Consider the following 19337-nt stretch of genomic DNA (forward strand, 5'->3'; position numbering starts at 1 on the left):
ACTTTTATATCAATTTCCTAAACAATAACCTAATTAATGCATTTTCTATTAAGGCCAAGAAAACCAACTGTTGAGGAACTCCTTCTCAGAATGAAACATTTTCCAGCAGATTTGGTAGCCACCTGGAATATACCTTTCCCATCCAATTTGGAAACATGTGCCCCTCTCCATTTTACAAAACAGCTGTTGTACTCCAACTCCACAGTTTCCTTCTTGGGATCTGACTTCTTAGGGGTTTCTGAATTTACAGATTAGGTAATAATATTAAGGTAATAATGACTGGTTTCCAAAGAAGGCACAATACTAGTTTAAAAAGGTATGTATCTTGTGTAGCACATTAACATGGACCTTTGGGCTTTCAATAGAATCCCATTTCTCTTGATTAATATCCCACAAATCTAATTAATTTGTGACCAGATATGACATTATTTTTTATTGCATATTCACACACAGTATTGACTTCTGAGTAATATGTTGTCATGGACAAGGAGTTCTCACCCATGGTCACCTCCTGGCCCCCCGTCTCAGCTGAAGAACTGGCACTAATTGCATTGCTGGCTGTGATGTGCTTGTGAACCTGGGGTGTCATTTTGAACCTTGAATCCTCACAATCTTCATACAAAATGCTGCTGGCTTGTCATTTATAAATGAGGTTTATTTTGAAAATCAATTGTAGACTTTCTATTATATTTCTTAAGCGCATTGGATTGCAGACGGGCGTTCAGCTTCCAGCTTGAAAATGACGGCAGCGAGAAATACGAACACAGTCAAAGGTGAAATTGAATTTCTCTCAACCCTCAGTGGCATATTGAAACAGAGCTTTAATTAGGTGACTCGAGGTTTCTTTCTGCCTATTCCTTTCAGTTTCTTTTTTTGTATGCAGGTCTTGTGTTGTAAGATTTTGGATATAATTGTATTTATATTTGCGTTGCAGGCTGAGCAAAAAAAAAATGTAGTCATTCCCTTTAGTTGAAAAAAGGGCAAGGTGTCTGTATGTTGACCTTCTGTGTCTTTAAAAACACAGTTTAGAAATACTTTTGAATTTGCTGTATGTTGTTACCACACACTTCGGTATTGTTAATTGTCGATTATTAAGCTTTATGTTGACACCCCCTCTATTACAGGAGAATGAGGACATACAGTAGCCTTAAAAAATGGCCGCTTCTGAGGTCCTTTCAACTTGAAGCATACTGCAAGCTCCACTGAACCATAGATCACAGTTAATTCAAAATGGAGGAGCGATGTGACTTTGACTAATGTCAATTGAAGTTTACAGGTGTCTGGCAAAACCCCAGGAATCACTGTTGTGCCAACAACCATGGGTAACCCTGGCTGACTGATAACCCTAACTATTCCTCTTATGTGTTTTTATTATTTGAAACGTCTTTTAACATGTTTTTTTTCAAGGCAATGATCTATTGTATTTTAATGAGGTTTTCATACTGTGCTTTTAATGTTGTGGTTCGTCAGCCACCTGTATTGCCTCAGTCTTAGAATGACAAATGACCTTCTAATTAACAACAATCAAAGTGTGCTTCTGTAGATAAAAAAGTACAAAGTACAAAAACTACAACTTTAGGTAACTCCCATTTACAGAAATTAAAATCCATGTCTTTGAATATATGCCGTTTTCACGAAGTGTTCATACTGTATATTTATATGTTATATATACAGTATCTGACAAAGTGTATGGGCAGGCCTGGAGGGGGTGGGGTGGAATATTATTGAGTAGGTTGGCTGAAATCTCAAATTCTATACTAATGAAAAAACTACACAATTCTGCAACCTCTTGGTTCCGCCCAGTGCTTGGGTTATTAAAAATAGCATTGATTACTACATTTTCAGTTGAGTATTTTCTGTATCTACAATAAAAATAGAAATATAGCAACATTAGTTGTAGGACCTTCAAGTAAGGTTCTTTAAAATTAGATATTTACTTAAGTACTGTCTCGATATTGTATTTTAAAGTTACAAAGTAAATTCAGTGTAGTCTGGTAAATTTGCAGGTGATAGAACAAGTATAGAGTTCAATGTTTTTCTGTTTTTTTAAAAATGTGTATAGCCAGTTATTATTGTATTTTATGGTATACCTACCCGATTTAGAATTTGTAGCAGCAGCTCCTGCCTTCGTATCTGGCAAGCCATCGGATTACATTGAAAAATGAGAGGATCCTGTGGACTAACTAGCACGTTGTCCAAGCTCTGCTCTGTCAGTTTTGATGTCATGGCTGAGACTGTGATGTCTGAGCCACACAACTCAGCCTATTCCTGGAGCAAAGGCCTTTACTAGTGAAACCACTGAGGAGCCCTTAATGCAGTGGTGATTTTTAAGAGAAAAGTTGGGAAAGAAAAGGAAAATAGTGTGGAAAAGAGATATAAAATAGTACTTATACTTTATATTTAGACCTCAATGTCTCAACAAGTCCATGAGAAATCAGTATTATGAAGGAAAAAGTGACTTTTGTCTTTCGGTGTAGTGCTGATTCTGTTTATAATATATCTGTGGCCTGTATGACAACTTCTTTTCTTTGTGTACTGCTAGTCGTTGTGTTCAGTAACAAAGTGGGAACTTTCGTCCATCTGTTGGGAGGGAAATCCACAGCAGTCCACACTGATATGCTGAGGGTTTTGTGTGTTTATACAGGCAAGATGCCTGCTGCAAAGTGAAAAATATGAATCTTTATTTTTTTAGGCTGTATTTTGTGAACTTAGTATGATTGTGCAAACACACTGATAACTCTGCATATATTTTTGCAGCTGGGGCTCAAGACAAGATTGGCTGGGCATTCGGTCTGGGGCTGGAGAGGCTGGCCATGGTTCTTTACAAAATTCCTGACATCCGACTCTTCTGGAGTGAGGATGAACGCTTCCTGAAGCAGTTCTGTGTGTCCCATATTAATCAGAACATCACCTTTCAGGTAAAATCACAATATCACACAGGTTAGTTTTCTATTGGAATGGCAAACAAATCATGCTTTACAGTTTCTGTTGAAATACAGGTTATTTTGCTGAAACTTAGTTTCCTGAGAATTGAGACCCATAGAGGTACAATTTTCCTTAGGCTGGGAAAGCTCAGCTAATAATTCTGTTTAATTTTTCAACACAACTGGATGAGTAAGGACGGTTGGACACTCAAACTGGTTCTTAATTAATTGCTTTTCCAGATATCCTTATTAGACATACAGTGTCAAATGATTTTCCTGCCAAAAATATTTGCACTGAAGTGTTGTTCATTACAGTGAATATGTGAATGGAGCACGTTTGAATATTTGTGGTATATTTGTGACAATGTGACAATTTTTGTCATCCTTGCTGTGAACATTCCCTTCTTCCATGTACTATTTCTCTTTTCTCCACCGAATGTAGATTCTATATTTTTCAACCTTTCCTTTTCCCTTGCAAGTCCTTTGGTATATTTTCAGCTTACCCACACTTACTCACTATACCTCATTTTTTCCCCAGGACAAAATCAAGTACTGATTTAATTGGCATTTTATGCATAGTGTGTACATTTTCACAGAAACCAGTTTTGGGGAAGGCCGATTTTTACCTGGTGAAGGTGGAATTGAAGTCATATACAGTATATTTGGAACAGAAACCTAACATTTTTCTAGTAAGCTGGTTCACTAAAATACTACCAGCTTGGATTAATTAGGTTCATGAGCCTTTGCAAACCAAATGAGTAATAAAAGCTAAACTAAAGTAACAAATGAGTCCATATTTTACCTCTACATTTTTGCCCAAGCATTCGATATGTACATGTTGGGCAATTTACACAGATGGTATTTTAAGTCCAGACAAAATTGTTATTTGCTAAAAAGGGTTTAAGGGAGGAAATCCTCTATTCTATGACTCTTTGTCTGGGTGTTCAGTATGTGTTTTATGCTTTCTACATATTTTAAAAGAACTGAAGGTAGTAGAGAATACCTTTTTGAGAATGTGCTTATTTGTGTTTCAGGATACACAGTCCCAGCTGTCTGTAGCCTTCTTTGATCTAATGATGGATGTGTTTGTTAAGTTTTAAGGATAGCTACAGCCATCTCATTTAAGCTGCTCTCTGCTTTTCACCACGGTATTGCTTATTTAGAGCCGTCATTTTTTCTTATGTCTTCACCCACCTCAGTCTTTATTCTCCGTTTCTCACTCAGACTCCTTCCTTCCATGTTTTAGTGTTATTCCACAAGCGATTAAGTGAAAAAACAAATTATTGTGCACCACTGGAGAAGCATACTCTGTTTTGCTAACAGCTCTCCCAAGTGCAACAAAACAAGAAAGAAACTGCTAACTTTCAGCCTAGTCCTTATTTTGATTATATTTTATGATTCTAGGACTTTTAATGAGCTTTCAAGTATCCACAAAGTTTTTATTACTTATAGTAATCAGAATACTCTCTACTATGTAACTTACTGTATTTTTGCAGCTTGGAAACCAAGATGTTGAGCTTAATGTTTAAATACCATAAAACATTTGTTGGTGGGAAAAGCTATGTGCTGTTGTTTCACACAAGTAGTACATGTTTAGAGTTTTCAATAAAAAATAATAATATCCACTAAACTATTTTTCAGTTACCGTATAATAATTAAAAATATAACTATATTTAATTTTGTATATAACATATTTGCATAACAGCGTCTTTCCACATCTAAGACCGTTTTTTGTGGTATCTAACATTTAATTACACAAAATTAAATGTTAGATACATCGTCACATACATTGTCATCGCAAAACTTTGAGCTTATTTAGATCCTATCTTTTTAATAGAAGATAATCTCTCTTGGTACATTTTCCTCTGTTTCCTGCTCTGTTTTGGAACCTTTGACAAAAGGAACACTTTTCATCCATATATTTCATATCATATTATCCAGCTGCATGGCGTTACATTTAATGTATAAACTATCAATAGTTTAATACCCAATGTTTGTACTGCATCTGGTTCTAATATTGCTTTATTGGTCTTACCATTAGGGAATTCTTAATAAAACCTTGTCCTGTGGATTTGGACAAAAATGAAGTGATATTGCCTGTATTAATCTGGGACATTTTGGTTCCCCTTTTAACTTCTGAGGCTCTTTTCTGCAGTGTTACACACATAACATTTTCAATCGTTATGACTGCCTTTGCATTTAATTGATGCTGACCGATTAGCTAATGGTTTTATTACTTCTGGATTACATTACTGTAATACTCTTATTGCTCCATATTATTATATTAAAGATCTATTCAAACTGTATAGCCTTCCACATAAACTGTATTGAATTGAAGCTGGTATGTTAATTGTTCATAATTCCAGATTACACATTCTGGTTAACAACATGTTCTGTATTTATGCACTATAATATCTTAGAATAATATCTTAGAGTATTAGAGTTCATGCATATATTAGAGATATGGGCAGGTAGGATCTGAATACACAAAGCAGGGGGAAACAGTAACTGGAGAACATGAAATGCTTTTATTGTTTTCAAGACTGTTGTCACTACATATGGCGCTGCAAGTACATTGGCTTGCATAAAAACAAACATAATACATACTGTAATACCAAAATACTGTACATACTGTAGCTTGTTCATCAGAATATGAGCTTTGTCATATTCTGTTTGTGAGCTGCTTACTGACACACAACATACTGTAAACACCCACAGAGTAATATAGGAGCCAAAGTATTATATTACAGTATTATTCGCCGTCTTTTTAAGTCGCAGGCTTTCTTTTCTGTCTCTTGGTTTTCTGCTTGGCATCTCTCACTAGTCTCACCATCTGGCCTACTTGAGTTCTACTCCCATGAAGCAGAACAACCTTATTTGTTCTCTTCCTGTTTGTATGTCCCTCAGTCACCATCCACCTGTCACAGATAGCTGAGGAGGCTGGGTAGTCTCCTGAACCCAACTCATTGCTGCACTGTGCAGTGTTAGGTTGGCACATGAAACTAACACTCATTGATAATCACGAACACGAGGAGAACACACAAACTCCTTGTAGGCCCCAGGGATGCCATGCAGCAATGCTAATGACTGCACCACAATGCTCTCCATTATTTTTTTTTAATTCAGTAATTACATTTTTATGTCACTTATTTATTGTTGTGAAATGTTGTGAAACATCAATTTCAGTAACTTATTATTTAAAAGTTATTTGTTATTGTAAAAAAAGGTAGTCATAATGAATGACCCAAGGGATTGAAAGCATCAGGCCATGTCACCATATCACCAATAACAGTGTAATTTAAGAACAATTAATTTAAAACACAGAAAAAGGAGCAATGGACTACACAACATTTTGTGGTTAATTGTAAGCAAATTTAACTCAGTAAACTAATAGAAGCCAAGCAAGACTAAGACTTGGTTACAAAGTTTTTTAACCTTTTCGTAGACTCCACAATGTTGTTTTTTAATTACATTTGACTTTGGTTGTTATTATTCTCTCTGTGCATTTGACATTAAGACTTTTAAAATAAAATTCCCCAAAATTTACTTGACAACAAGAGAAATACATTTAAATGTACAGGACTTATTTAAGCTATATCAGATGCTCGGTTGATGTGAACTTTGAGTTGGTTGTCTCTTTCTCAGAAAGCACAATGAGTCCAATTTACATGCTTTCATTAGCCGAAGAGTGTCAGAAGATTATCATATGCAGTATTGTTCTGTGAATGCAGGATTGAAGACCACTTGCTGGGATGTAGTTTTAAACATTAGTGTACTTGAATTGGTAAGAGCCTGCAGCATTTGCAGTGCAGTGGAATTTCTTTTTAACTAATGGAGAACTTCATTTCATACTCCTTAGAAAATTATTCTGTTCTTCCAAAAGCACACAGTAATACCTTCCTAGGGGCACAACATTTTGCACTAGAAAGTGAAAAACGGTAGGGCATGTAAGCAGTGCTAGCAGCTGTTTCTTATGCTAAAGCTTCAGTATAGATTTTGGCTTGCCTTGCCCACTAAGGTAAATTCTTTTTGCTTCTGGTGATACAGTGAATGGATAGGAATAACAGAACAATCTTGGAAGGAAAATGTAGTTTTATTGTTCCTGTTCTGTCTTGGCATTTAATTTTGGGACTCTATCTTTTGCAGTTGGAGACAACCCCCACACAATTTAGGCAGCACTGGCACTAACCAGGCATCTTCATTTATTTTATCTTAGAGTAAATTAAAAACCAAGGCTTTCACAATCTAATGTGCAAAATTTGTCCAGATACCTTGAAGCAGATTGCTTGTATGCATGTCCTGAGCATATTAATTTTCAGACATATCGCTCTACAAGTCAAATGATAAAGTGCAGATAAAGTAATTTTATAAAAGTATTTACAAAACAATTGACAGTTAAATTTAGAAGCTCTGATAATAAAGTTCAAGAGTCACATCAGGTGTGATTTATATGTAAAAATAAACGTAGGGGCCTCTCTCTATCTGATTCTATATTATGAATCAGTACCTGGGCTGCCTGTCATTCTGCCAAACAGATAGTGTGCTGAAAGATTTGGCACAGATTTAAGAATTATGTGCAATAAAAATAATATCAACTTTGATTTATAAAGTGCCTTTCCAAACCCTAGAATGCTGTACACAGTGATAAAAAAAGACAAAAAAGTACAATAAAAAGTAAAAGAAAAAATAAATGAGTGAACATATTTATATGGTACAGCTAGAATGTAGAGCAGTCAGAAAGGTAAGTTTTGAGTTTGGATTGGAAGAGAATCAAAAAATCTTTCTCTTGTAGAAAGGGTATTCCATAGAAATGTGTAATACTGTACAGTGAGATTATCATTAACAACAGCCCAGCTCTAAAACCTGGCATCAGTATTTGATACGTAATCACCACTACACTACTGTTTACACATAGACCTCAGCAAAAGCTTTCTTCGGTCTCCCTACATGTGCCACAGCTAAGGGTTTTATCATTTTATTATTGTCCATCGTGCTGGGAGATCTGCAGGATGTGATTGACTGAATTTGGGTTGATCATGGGTGTTTCCTGTTAGTTGGTAGGAGGTGAACAATGGTGGATAGACAAGCCTGAATGCTTTGCTGACTTCACATTTTGATGTTTACAGCATTCTTACAGCAGGCTCTCATCTGCTTACCCACCAGGACACATTATTAATGACACATGCTGTCACGTTTTTGTGATTTCGTACTTAATGTAAGAGGTAATAGGGAATGCAAAAAGGACAGGTGAACTCTAACATTCCCTGTAGGCATATCACAGCTTTGCCTAATACCATATGCAGACAAGTTAATTGAGTAACCTTGTATCACACCTGCCTTTAGTTATGTTGCACTTTTAAAGCTTATTTATCCTGCACTATGTTAGACTACATAAAGAGTATGTGACACAACCTTTTTGAGTTATATATATTTCAATACAATAAGGCTATTAACAGTAAGTTATATTGTAATATTTTGTCTTTTGAATAAATTAATAATAACATTCATATTTTCATAGAGAATTTCATTTTCTAGTTTACTACTACAACAGTAGTGGGCTTATAGAGTAAGACTGAAATGTGATATGAAGATACAGTATGGAGTGCTTCTTCGACAGTGGTAGAGATTAAGAAGTCCAACAGCCTATTTGTTACTGCAAGAGAAGCCAATTTAAGACTTCCTTTGATCAAAAATTGCAAGAGTCTACGTGCTTCTACGTCAGTCCAGAGGGACATTGCAGTCTGCAGTATTTGTCTCAACAGCTATTGGGGCAGACTGAGTCAGGATAGATCTAACCCAATTAAAAATGTAATTAAATTCTAATGAGGTGGTCAGACACTGCTGAACAGGTGGTGTAGATCAACAAGTAACGGTTTTTTAGCAAGGTTCGTGAGATGGAGGGTTTGGATTCATACTACCAGTTCTAATGTATTAGTATTCATATGACATTTTTGAATCATGCAGTCTGAAGAAATGTATATCCAATATAAAGTAATATTTTAGTTTTTTCTACATAGCTGTGGAATGTTTTAAGCTTAGATTGCATGGTATTATTCACATAGAAAGTATGTAAAATATTACATCTCTCTCTCCCATCTGATTTTTGTTGTCATTAGTTTTCAGGATGTGCTCACGTACTGTGTATAAACCACATCATATGAAATGGAGTACAAGCCATGCACAAATTTAGAAATGAAATCTCATTTACAAATGAAAAGGATAGGCAGCTCGGGGAAAGTAATGAATCAAGGTCAACAAGGCACAGAAATCCAAAAACAGGTACTTAATTAAAAATAACTTTCAAATGTAAATGAAGTTCTTGCTTGAAAATAAAAAAAACAAGTGCCGGGGATCAAACATCATGTAGAAATGACAGATCAGCTTAATTGTTTAGACAGCTGCCAGAGAAATAAAAACTAGCTACAGATGCTTCAAAGTGTGGAGAGGTGGATTTTTCTCACAATGTTGTGTGACTTCAGACAGAGAGCAGTTCCAGGATACACCCCAGCACAATTACTGTAGACGTTAATATCATGAAAATGAGGGTAACTGACTTCCAACTGACAAATTAAAAATGTGTCAGGATGTCAATGGTACAAAGGACAGTCACAATTGCATAATCAGCTAGACCAACATGTTTTATGTAAACTTGTGTGTTCCAGAACCTACTGTACATATTTCATTCAGCCCTATAAAATGATGTGACCTTGGTGCAAATAGGGTCCATATTGTCAATGTGCTAAAGTCACATACAGGTAAGATAAGATCAGATCACTTTATTGGCCATATACAATGTCTTATATTAGGAATTTGTCTGTTCGCATGCCTCCAACTTGCTCTCCATGAGACACACAGACAGGGAGAGAAGCTTGGGATCAGAGCTCAGGGTCTGCCATTTATACGGCGCCCCTGGAGCAGTAGGGGTTAAGTACCTTGCTCAGGGGCCCAACGGAGTAGGATTTCTCTGCCTCTGGGATACGAACCGGCAGCCTTCCAGCCACAGGCACAGATAGTTAGCCTCAGAGCCACCACACTGTCCCCACAATGCAGACTATTTTTTTCAGTTACTCAGGTGTACAGTATGAATAACTGTTCAGAGCAAGAAAAATGTCTTTAAAAATGAGTAATTAGCAGAATGCTGCATCCTCTGAGGAGCCCATGTTTGGGTGTGATAATTGGGTGTGAAGGTGAAGTAGCTGCAACTCTGAAGTATCTTGACAGGGGCTGCAGTCGGGCATTTTACTGTATGTTGCCATATTTCAACACTGCAGTATTCAGTGTGAGCTGCAGTTCCCTTTCAGGCAGAATGCAGTCATGACCACTAGTCACCTCCCCTCCACAGACCGTTTAGAAGAAAGTCAGTCACATGAGCCTTGCAAGATCACCCAGCCTCACCTGTCTCCTTAGCTCACAATAATTTTTTTCATACTGCTTCAGTGTTTCACTGTGTTTTTCTAGAGGTTTGGGAAGCTTATCGCAGAAAATTTCTCCATGTCAGGTTTCTGGGCTCTTTCCCTTTTCTTGACTTTTTTCTCTGTTGCTATTTTTCTCTTTTCTATACGACCACAGACACCAGCTCTGCATTGCGATGGAGAGTTTCTCTTGTGAATTCAGCTTCCTGCCATTAAGGCTTTGTGCCCTGGATGCTCTCCAAGAGAATATAAGTCCTCCTGATCATTTTTTGTGTGCCTCAGAACCATTGGAATTACCGGCTAATCCTTGACCACTCCAGGACCAAGCTTATCTTGGTCTTATATGACCTTTTGTGTTCTTTGACTGGTTTCGCCACCTCATACTGACCACTGCCTTTATTGTGTATTTGTGAAGATGTTATCAGATCAGTTACAGTTCTGCTGCTGTATTCCGATCTATTTCTAAGGCTTAGAGCTAAGTGCAGAGTAGTAATGAAATGTACTGAACACATTCTAACTCTGTGCTGTATATACCATTTAAACTAAACTAATAAGAAATCAATACAATGTCCATCTATGCTCTTTCTCAGTGTTAATATTTAAACCTAATAACTGGATTAACACTCATTAGATAATCATCCTTCGAGACAACTGGCTGATAGTGAAGAAAGAATTGTAGCCACCCGTGGATCTGAGAACCCAATATCCACAGTGTTATAGAGAGACTCTGCTTCAAGTAAGACATTGCACCACAAAGACTAAACCACCAATGAATCACGCATTGCTTAAGGCAAAATTCTGAGCACCCATCGAGCTAATGGAGTTACATGTCTTCATCGTATAGTTTCTCCTACCAAGAAAAGACAAAGGCTGTGCTCAGAATAAGCCCCCAGGCTACTGGAAAATTGATTCTTAGCTATTATTGCTTTCTAATTGTATGTATAATGGTTAAGTGGTGGTTGCATTGCATTGCCTTCATTTCCTTTCACCCTTTTTAAAGCTGTATTATAGAACACTCCCATTTAAATGGACTGTAAAACTATTTCCAGGTGGCAGAAACATAATATCTTCAGACCACTTACCACAATCCCACGCAAAAACAGGTCCATTGTCTGAGCTCAGAGCTCTTAGGAGTTTCTGAATTGCACTGGCGCCTCAGAATAGTGAAAGTGAGAAATAAAAGTGAAACAGAGCTCCCTGTCTGTGACATTTTGCCATTACCGATATGGATCTGAGTAGAATACAAGTTGTCATTAAATTTGTTTTAACTCAATAGGTTCCTCCTTTGCACAAAGAATATGCTGTAAAGTGTAAAAGGCACAGAGAAACATGCCTATCTCACAATTGCACTTTGAAATAAGCAATAATGAAAATTTTGTATTTTGATTTTTCACCACTTACTGTACAGTATATACATTTAATGTCAAGAACTGTTAGGTGAACAAAGCATTATCATAAAGGTTTATTTCCTTCATTTCTTCAGGTGCTAAATAATTATGTGAAACTCCTGAATTTTATATTCAAATGTTTTCTTACGGGGATGTCTGACTGACTCAAAACTATGTATTTGTGGATTACATCACAGACTGGTGTTTGCTATCAGATTTTTGACAAAACATACACAATCTTTCTAACTGATGACCTGCAAGGCAGCAAATACTGAACACTGCACCACCAAGCTGTCCAAAAGTGAAATCATATACAGTACTAATGTTAAATTTAGAAAAAGTATCTTTCGTTTTTCAAAGTACCTCAGAAAACAGCGATTCTGAAACTCATTTAATTGAGAATTCCTTGTCGTTTGACATTTTTGTGAGATTAAAACTGTGCTGCTTAAAAGAAAGCAAGTACACTTACAAGGCAAAAAGTCTTATTGTGCAGATAATTACTGGAGTGTTACAGGGATGAATATAAGCACCTCAACTCTAGACTTCTAACTGGCAGCTTACGAGACAGATTGTGGTTCATATCCCAGGTGGAACACTGCATTTATATTCTTGCGCAAGATACTTCACTCACATGCTTCTCTGTACAACTGGGTACACTCCAGGTCATCATTTTGAACAAGTCAATTCTTAAAAAATAAATACACGGTTTATAGGGCTGATTTTTTGGTGCAGGAGTTTCCTATGTAAAAGAGAATTTATTCTCTTGCCTTGCCTTTACTTTTACCAGTTAGTAATATATTGCCGATTAATATATACCTAAACGTGGATGAGTTACTATGTTTATATCGCGTTAAATAGAAAAAAATGTACCAAATAGGTTTTTTTTTGCTTTGCGTCCATGACCCATGCAGTACATTTCAACATTCTACCGGATCTTTCCCTTTAAAACTAATAGATGATGAAATATTGAAGAATGCATTTTATTGTGTTGTATTAACGCCTCCTGTATTTTACTATTATTCATTATGTAATCAGTCATCTACCTGAGCAGGTAAAAATTAGGTTGGACCTCCCTGGAGTGGTGTTGAAACAGAAGTGGTAATCCAGTGGCAGTCTCCTCTGGCTTTGACTGTGATATACAGGGCCCCCTGGAGAGGACTGTGTGGTGCGTTATTTATTGCGGAGAAATGAAAACCAAAATCATTGGCTTAGTGTCAACCTGTGAGGAAAGCTCATGAAATATCGCCCTGCTACACCACCGCTCAGCTGGCAGACCTCGTTTTACATGTTCCTCCGTCCCCTGAAGCAATTCACAGCCCACAAATAGAGCTGTTGTGTCCAATCCCACTCCCCACTGCCTCCCTTTCACGTTTATTGTCTGTGTCTGTGTAATTCAGTCCTTGCTGGCCCTCCCCACAGCCCGCCCCGTCGACTCAGCCGGTGAAAGGCTCTCCTCGCACTTTGTGCTATTGGATGTCAGCCCCTTTTAACTCTCCTGTTTCATTGTCCCTGCTTTGCCTGAAATGGAGTGTGACCAGTAACAGTGTGCTGGGAGGGATGTGTGTACTGCCCCCCTATGAAAGAAGCAGGATTTATGCCAGTTTTTCTTCCTACTGTAGATCTCCAAGGAAAACTAATTGGAGAAATATATGATCTAGGGGTGACAGTCAGTTTAATTACATTATCGATACTATTTCTGTTCAAACTATAATAAAAAGAGTTGTAGACATTTTTATTTCCACTTATTATTTGTCAAAAATCAGCAATCTGTCCTCATTTCTCAGCTGAACTACAGATGGAAACAAAAAGTGTTGTAATAGAGTTTCTAGGAATGTTTCTGTTTAAAGAGATGCCTTGAAGTTTCAGGGAAAAAGCATCACATTTTGTATTAAAACTGAACCTTATTCATTACAGACCATTTATTGTTCCTTATTATTTTTGCTGTATTGATGCAGTCTTTTCAAACTATCAGGAAAGAGTGAGAAAGACATGGGTAAGAGATCTATTAGGGGACTATGATCAGAATATATATGCTTTGATATGTACTGTACTTTGAAAATGTCCAGGTAGAATCCAGAGCAAAATGTACAGGAAGAGAATCAGAGCAATGTTTGAAATTTCTGGAAAAAAGTAGGGACAGGTCATAAGAGACATAGACTGGAATTGAATAGATATGACATCAGTAGAGAATGGATGGAAAGAGTTTAAAGAGATATTGCTTAAAGCAGAGAATCCTTTTATTCTACATAGAGTAAAAGAATATCAGAGGCAGGAAATTTGTGATACAGATATACAGTATAATGAACTGCAAGCACAGATTAAAATTATATTTGAAATGCCAAGAGAGAAGGACAGGATTATTGCAGTGTGTGATAAAATAAATAATAAATAACACGAAAAGATGAAGTAAAGCATCTGAAAGATAAAAGGGGAAACATTTAGATAATGATAGTGCAATTGTATGTATTAAATGAATATTTCAGTCAAGTGTTTACCAGGGAAGAAGCAGACAGTATGCCTCAGGCCAAGAAAACAAAGTTTTCTATTAAATAATAATATCATAGAAGAAGTGTTACACGATCTAGAAAAAGTTCATATGAACAAGTCTTCAGAACATGATGGTTCTAATTATTGTACTTAAGAAAACAAGAGATATAATTCATAGGCCAGGTCGAGATAGGGGTAATAACCACTAATTTGAATATTGCCAATGTTATGACCATCCATAAAAAGTGTGACTTGTATTACATGCAAGGTTGTTAAAGCAATAAATAGAACTTAACTTGAGGATTACCTATATGAAAAGAAGTTTGATCATGGATTTAGAAAAGATAGATAATACTGTATCATCTGTAGAATTTTACAGTTCTTTGAACAAGCAATGGCAGGAATGCATATAATAATAGAGTGCATAGAGCATTTTATAGGGTGTATTCTGATTTTTAGAAAGCTGTTGAAGAATTTCCTCATAAAAGACTCAAATTGCGGGTGGTACGGATTCAAGGTAATCAATGTACTTGGCCGAAGAATTTATTAACAGAGAGGAAACAGAGGCTACAAGTTGTTATCGATTTACAGACTCAATTTGTGTGTTTGTGGTTCAACTTAGTAGGTGGCACGGTGACACAGTGGTCAACATTGTTTCCTTGCAGTGCTGGGGCCCTGGGTTCAATTCCTGGGGTGCTATCTGTATGGAGTTTGTGTGTTCTCCTCACGTTTGTCCAAAGACATCCTGGTAGATCGTTGGCTCCTGGGAAAATTGGCCCTGGTGTGAGTGTGCGTGTTTGTGTCTGTGTGTGTGCCCTGCAATGGACTGCTGTTCTGTCCAGGTTGGGCACTTCCTTGCACCCGAATGGCATGAAGTGGTTAGAAAATGGATGGATGGTTTTTCATTTGGCAATGCTTGGGCACATCGGACAGGCAGCTTGACAGAATGTACGAGATGATATACAGTACACACTACACTTACTCAGTGACACCCCCATATTGATCAGCATGGCTTGACACACAGCCACATGGACACATCCTTGTCTTAGCATTCTTCCTGACTTTTCATTTCAAACTGCCTCCCAGTAGCTAAATAAATCTGTAAAATGCCTTTGTATGTACCTTATGTTTCTATCATATGAAATTAAACCCTTAAACAAGAATTAATTCCAAACCTGCTGCTTTGATGGAATACATTATATAAGAGTTTAACTGTTATTTTGTCATGTTGAATATTGATTTTATAAATAAAACATATCCACAATAGTTTAGTTGAAACGAGAAATTGCCCTTTTGTTAGGTTTATTAAGTGGCGCTCAAAAGTCACAACACTGAAGGGCTCAATTTAAAACAAAACAGTTGTTAGCTGCATTAATGTTGTTTTCCCATTTTTTTCTGTTCAAGCAGTAACTTAATTATGGATTAAAAGAGAACAACAAATATGAGTGGCTGATATGAAACCGGATTATTACTCTTCATTTTCTATGTTAGTTTTCCTGTTTTGTCTTTTTTTAGCGGCTATGCAGCACATTTTTATAAATCTTCTAAAAATATGTTATGATATCAACTGATATTTCAGGAACTTTCTCTGCATTTTGTTAACTGAACATATTTTTAAGTAATGTGTAAAGTTTATTGAAAATTAAGAATCCAGACCTCATAGAAATGCTGTAATTTCGGACTTTTCCAAGCCTTCTGTCCCATCTCTTGTCTATTTCTGAGCGTAATCAGAGCTGCCTTACTTTTAATTAGAGAATTAGGTGCAGGGATTAGCTTCCTAGACTTGCCAGAATGACTAATTGATGAACAGGAAGAGATGCAACAGAGCTGGCGCGGTATTTACAGTACATGGGCCCAGGTGCAGTGTTATCCATTGTGCAGCCTCTGACACCAGCCTGGCAGTCCAGTGCCTCATTCTCATTCCACAGGTACAGTAAATCACTTTGGAAAGCACCTCCAGCCAAAGGGCTAGGTCAGCAGCACTCTCTTCAGTTCAGCTTAAGCTGCATGTGAGGATTATCAATGAAATCACTAACACAGCTTGGTGGCTCACCAAGCAAAGTGATTTGATTTTTTATAGTATTACACCTCTTATGTTTTCAAATATGCTTCCCCATGCCCCTGAAAGTTACTTTTGTTCCATTAAACCTTCATTTTTCTTCATTTTGTAGACTAGTTCCAAGTATTTTCCCAGCCACAAAAGCTTTGATACATTCACATCCCTGCCTTGTTCTCTTTAAACATATCCATTGTATAATGCTCATAATTGACTCTTTATTATACATAATTAGCCAGTTGCTGATTTGTTGATCATTCTATTGATTTGTTTCATTAGTGTGGCCTGATGGATATCCCAAGGCTTTGTTTTGAAAGCAGATTACTCAGTCGCACAAATTCACTGTTGTGCCTTGCCTGGGGGTATTGTTGACCTACTGTCTGTCTTTAATAATGTCAGCCATCCCCATAGGTCCTACAGTTTTGCATGACTTTCCAAAATGTATTGTTTCAAAAAATGCAGGTGCAAATAATTTGACTCAAACTCTGTTCTGCCAAACCTGTCTGACTTTTGCCTGATTCAAACATTTGGAAAGCGACTGATATCACTGGCTGATGTTACAATACTTGTGAGCTGTACCTGTAATGTTCCTTTAATTGGTTGAAGTGGAATACATTCACAGTTTTTGTTTATTGGCTTTTGCTGTATTAGCAACACACTACAGTATATTAGCCTCTACATTATTGTGCTTAGTGCAATACTTCTATGATTTGCCAAAAAGTAATAGGCAAGTAAAAGCTATACTCCCTACTAGATTTACAGTGTTAGTGTAATAGTACAGATTTACTACATTGTGCAGTACTAGATTTGTAGACAGTTACTACTATATCTGCCACTGGAAATTAGTGCAATTTAGACATATTCCAGTGAAGGACTCTGGGAATATGTGGTAATACTTGACAAAAGTCCTTAAGGGGTTAGACTTTTGCTCTGGTTGTATTACTTTGAATTGAAACATTTATTAAGCAGTGGATGGTGAGAAGGTCTGGTGTCTTGAGAGCAATTATAGCTGCATTTTTAGACATTTTAGTATGCTCTAAGGCTCAAACTCTTGTTACAATTACTTACATCCTGACACCCACTGCTGTAATACTAAGAATTTTAGAACCCACAGTGAAGCAGAGTTTCACAAAAGGGTGAAAGAAACAAGTGCTCCGGTATAATTGTCTCCAGAACAGTGTAATTGGCATGTCTATATATGACCCCCTTCTCATATGACAGTACTAATGGTTTGAGTTTATTTTTATTTTGGTTTATTTATTGTGAAACCACATTATGAACATTCTGTTGATTCCTGCAGCACTTGTATTTCTCTTTCACAGATGGTAAGCAGGTTATTTAGCAGTTCAGTGTTGTAGCTAAAAGAAGTGATGCTCTCAGGATGTGACAGCCCTGATTGAGGAAGTCCCTTAGCTCACAGATCCCTAAATATCCTCAAAGGCACATGAGGGAAATCTGCTTGGCAAGAGTTTAGTTACGTAAAACAAGGAAACACATTAACAATATGTACTTTTGTCATCTTGGTGTTTGTGACTGTCATGGGGAAGAGAGCTGGCTCCACACTCCATACCTAAACATTAAGTAAAGCATGCAACCTTAGCACAAACCACTGCTAAACCTACAAGGTCTCTGACCTTATTTCCGGTTTCTGCTTGGAACTTTTTAGTTTCATTTTTGCCCGCCAGCTTGTGAGATCCAGCTTAATCAGCAAGTGGATTCATTCTTGCGTCTCCTGGCCCTTGCATTGTCCAGATAAGTGTAGCGGATTTCACAGAAGAAAACTGAAAATCTTAGACTAGCCAAGTCAATTTCCAGATTGAAATCAAACTGAGCATGAATTTTATATGCTGAACAAAAATGAAGGTTGGACTCCAATTGGCACCAAAAGCTTGGCAAAGCATCGCAAATAATTTACAAGGAGTTAGAGGATCAAAGATTTGACCAAATACTGACCTTTGCATTCTGAAATTTACAGAGAATATGTCCCGATACATACAGTATGGTCTCTTGAAATCACCAGGTTGAATAAAAAATTTTTAAAATGTATGCATGGAGGTTTCCCACAATTCAGAGTAAATGATATTGGATATTGCACATATCATTCATTTTGATCTGATGACAAAATTTAAAAATTGCTTCACTGTGTAGCAAAACGTCTAGCTTTCTTTTCCTAATTTCTTTGGCGGCAATATAAATAGTTAAGTATTCATATATACAGTAGTTTAGTGTACATAGTATAAGTGTGTCAAAATGGCATTTATATTTGAAGGTATTTTATGGTGACATGGCAACAAACTATAGAATGATTGATATAATGCTCAATGTTTTATGCATTTTTTTTTCAGAGCCTACTAAGTTGCAGTGGCAGCCTTGTGATGTAAAGCATTCACCTTGAGTTTGGTTATAAACACAAAAGATGGTTTTATTACCATAGTGTGTGTCATTGGACAATCTGGAACAGAAGGCAGTTTAAGCTTTAGTTCTGCAATTGCTTAGAATTAAGAGTGAATTTTTGGAAGGATTTGGGAATTGGGGTTTTGGATTTCAGAAGGAATTTCAAAATAACTGTGTGTGTGCATGCCAGGACTGTTCTGTCAAGAGCGTGGTTCCACCTTACACCTTATGCTTAGATATGTTAGATAAACAGGTAAATCATCGACACTAAAACATTTTTATCAACAGTCTACATTAAGCAGGTGGAATGTACAGTGTTGATTAAAGTACTGGGGTAACAGAAGAGGCAACACCTCTCAAAATTGTCAATATTTGTAGGTTCACTCTTGTCCTGAATGATTGCTGTTCTCTCAAACAAATTACCTTTGATGCTGTTGAGCCTAAATTCACTCCCACAGTGATCTATTCTGTTTTTATTTTAACAGGCTAATGTTCACATGTAAGGAAACCAATCTCCTGTTAAAATAACACATTTCCCTCTGCCAGTCTGTATCGCATGGTATCTACAGGTAGCAAAATCGGGGAAGACTTCAATACAAAATATTTTGAAGAAAAACTTTTTTGCACAGGATGAATAACATAATGCAAGGTGTCAGGCAACTTGATTTTTTGTGCA

General features: G+C 36.8%; 1 protein-coding gene across 3 annotated transcripts in view; it reads left to right on the forward strand.

Moving 5' to 3' along the window:
- The window catches only part of fars2 (phenylalanyl-tRNA synthetase 2, mitochondrial), a 186956-nt gene that overhangs the window by 93475 nt on the left and 74144 nt on the right, over positions 1–19337 (forward strand). For all 3 annotated transcript variants that reach the window (XM_088919722.1, XM_088919724.1, XM_088919725.1), the window contains one exon: positions 2758–2918. In XM_088919722.1, the coding sequence (XP_088775848.1) occupies positions 2758–2918 (161 nt within the window). The remainder of the gene's footprint in view (positions 1–2757; positions 2919–19337) is intronic.

The sequence above is a fragment of the Atractosteus spatula genome, chromosome 6, assembly GCF_055471065.1.
Source record: "Atractosteus spatula isolate fAtrSpa1 chromosome 6, fAtrSpa1.hap1, whole genome shotgun sequence".
Taxonomy (NCBI): domain Eukaryota; kingdom Metazoa; phylum Chordata; class Actinopteri; order Semionotiformes; family Lepisosteidae; genus Atractosteus; species Atractosteus spatula.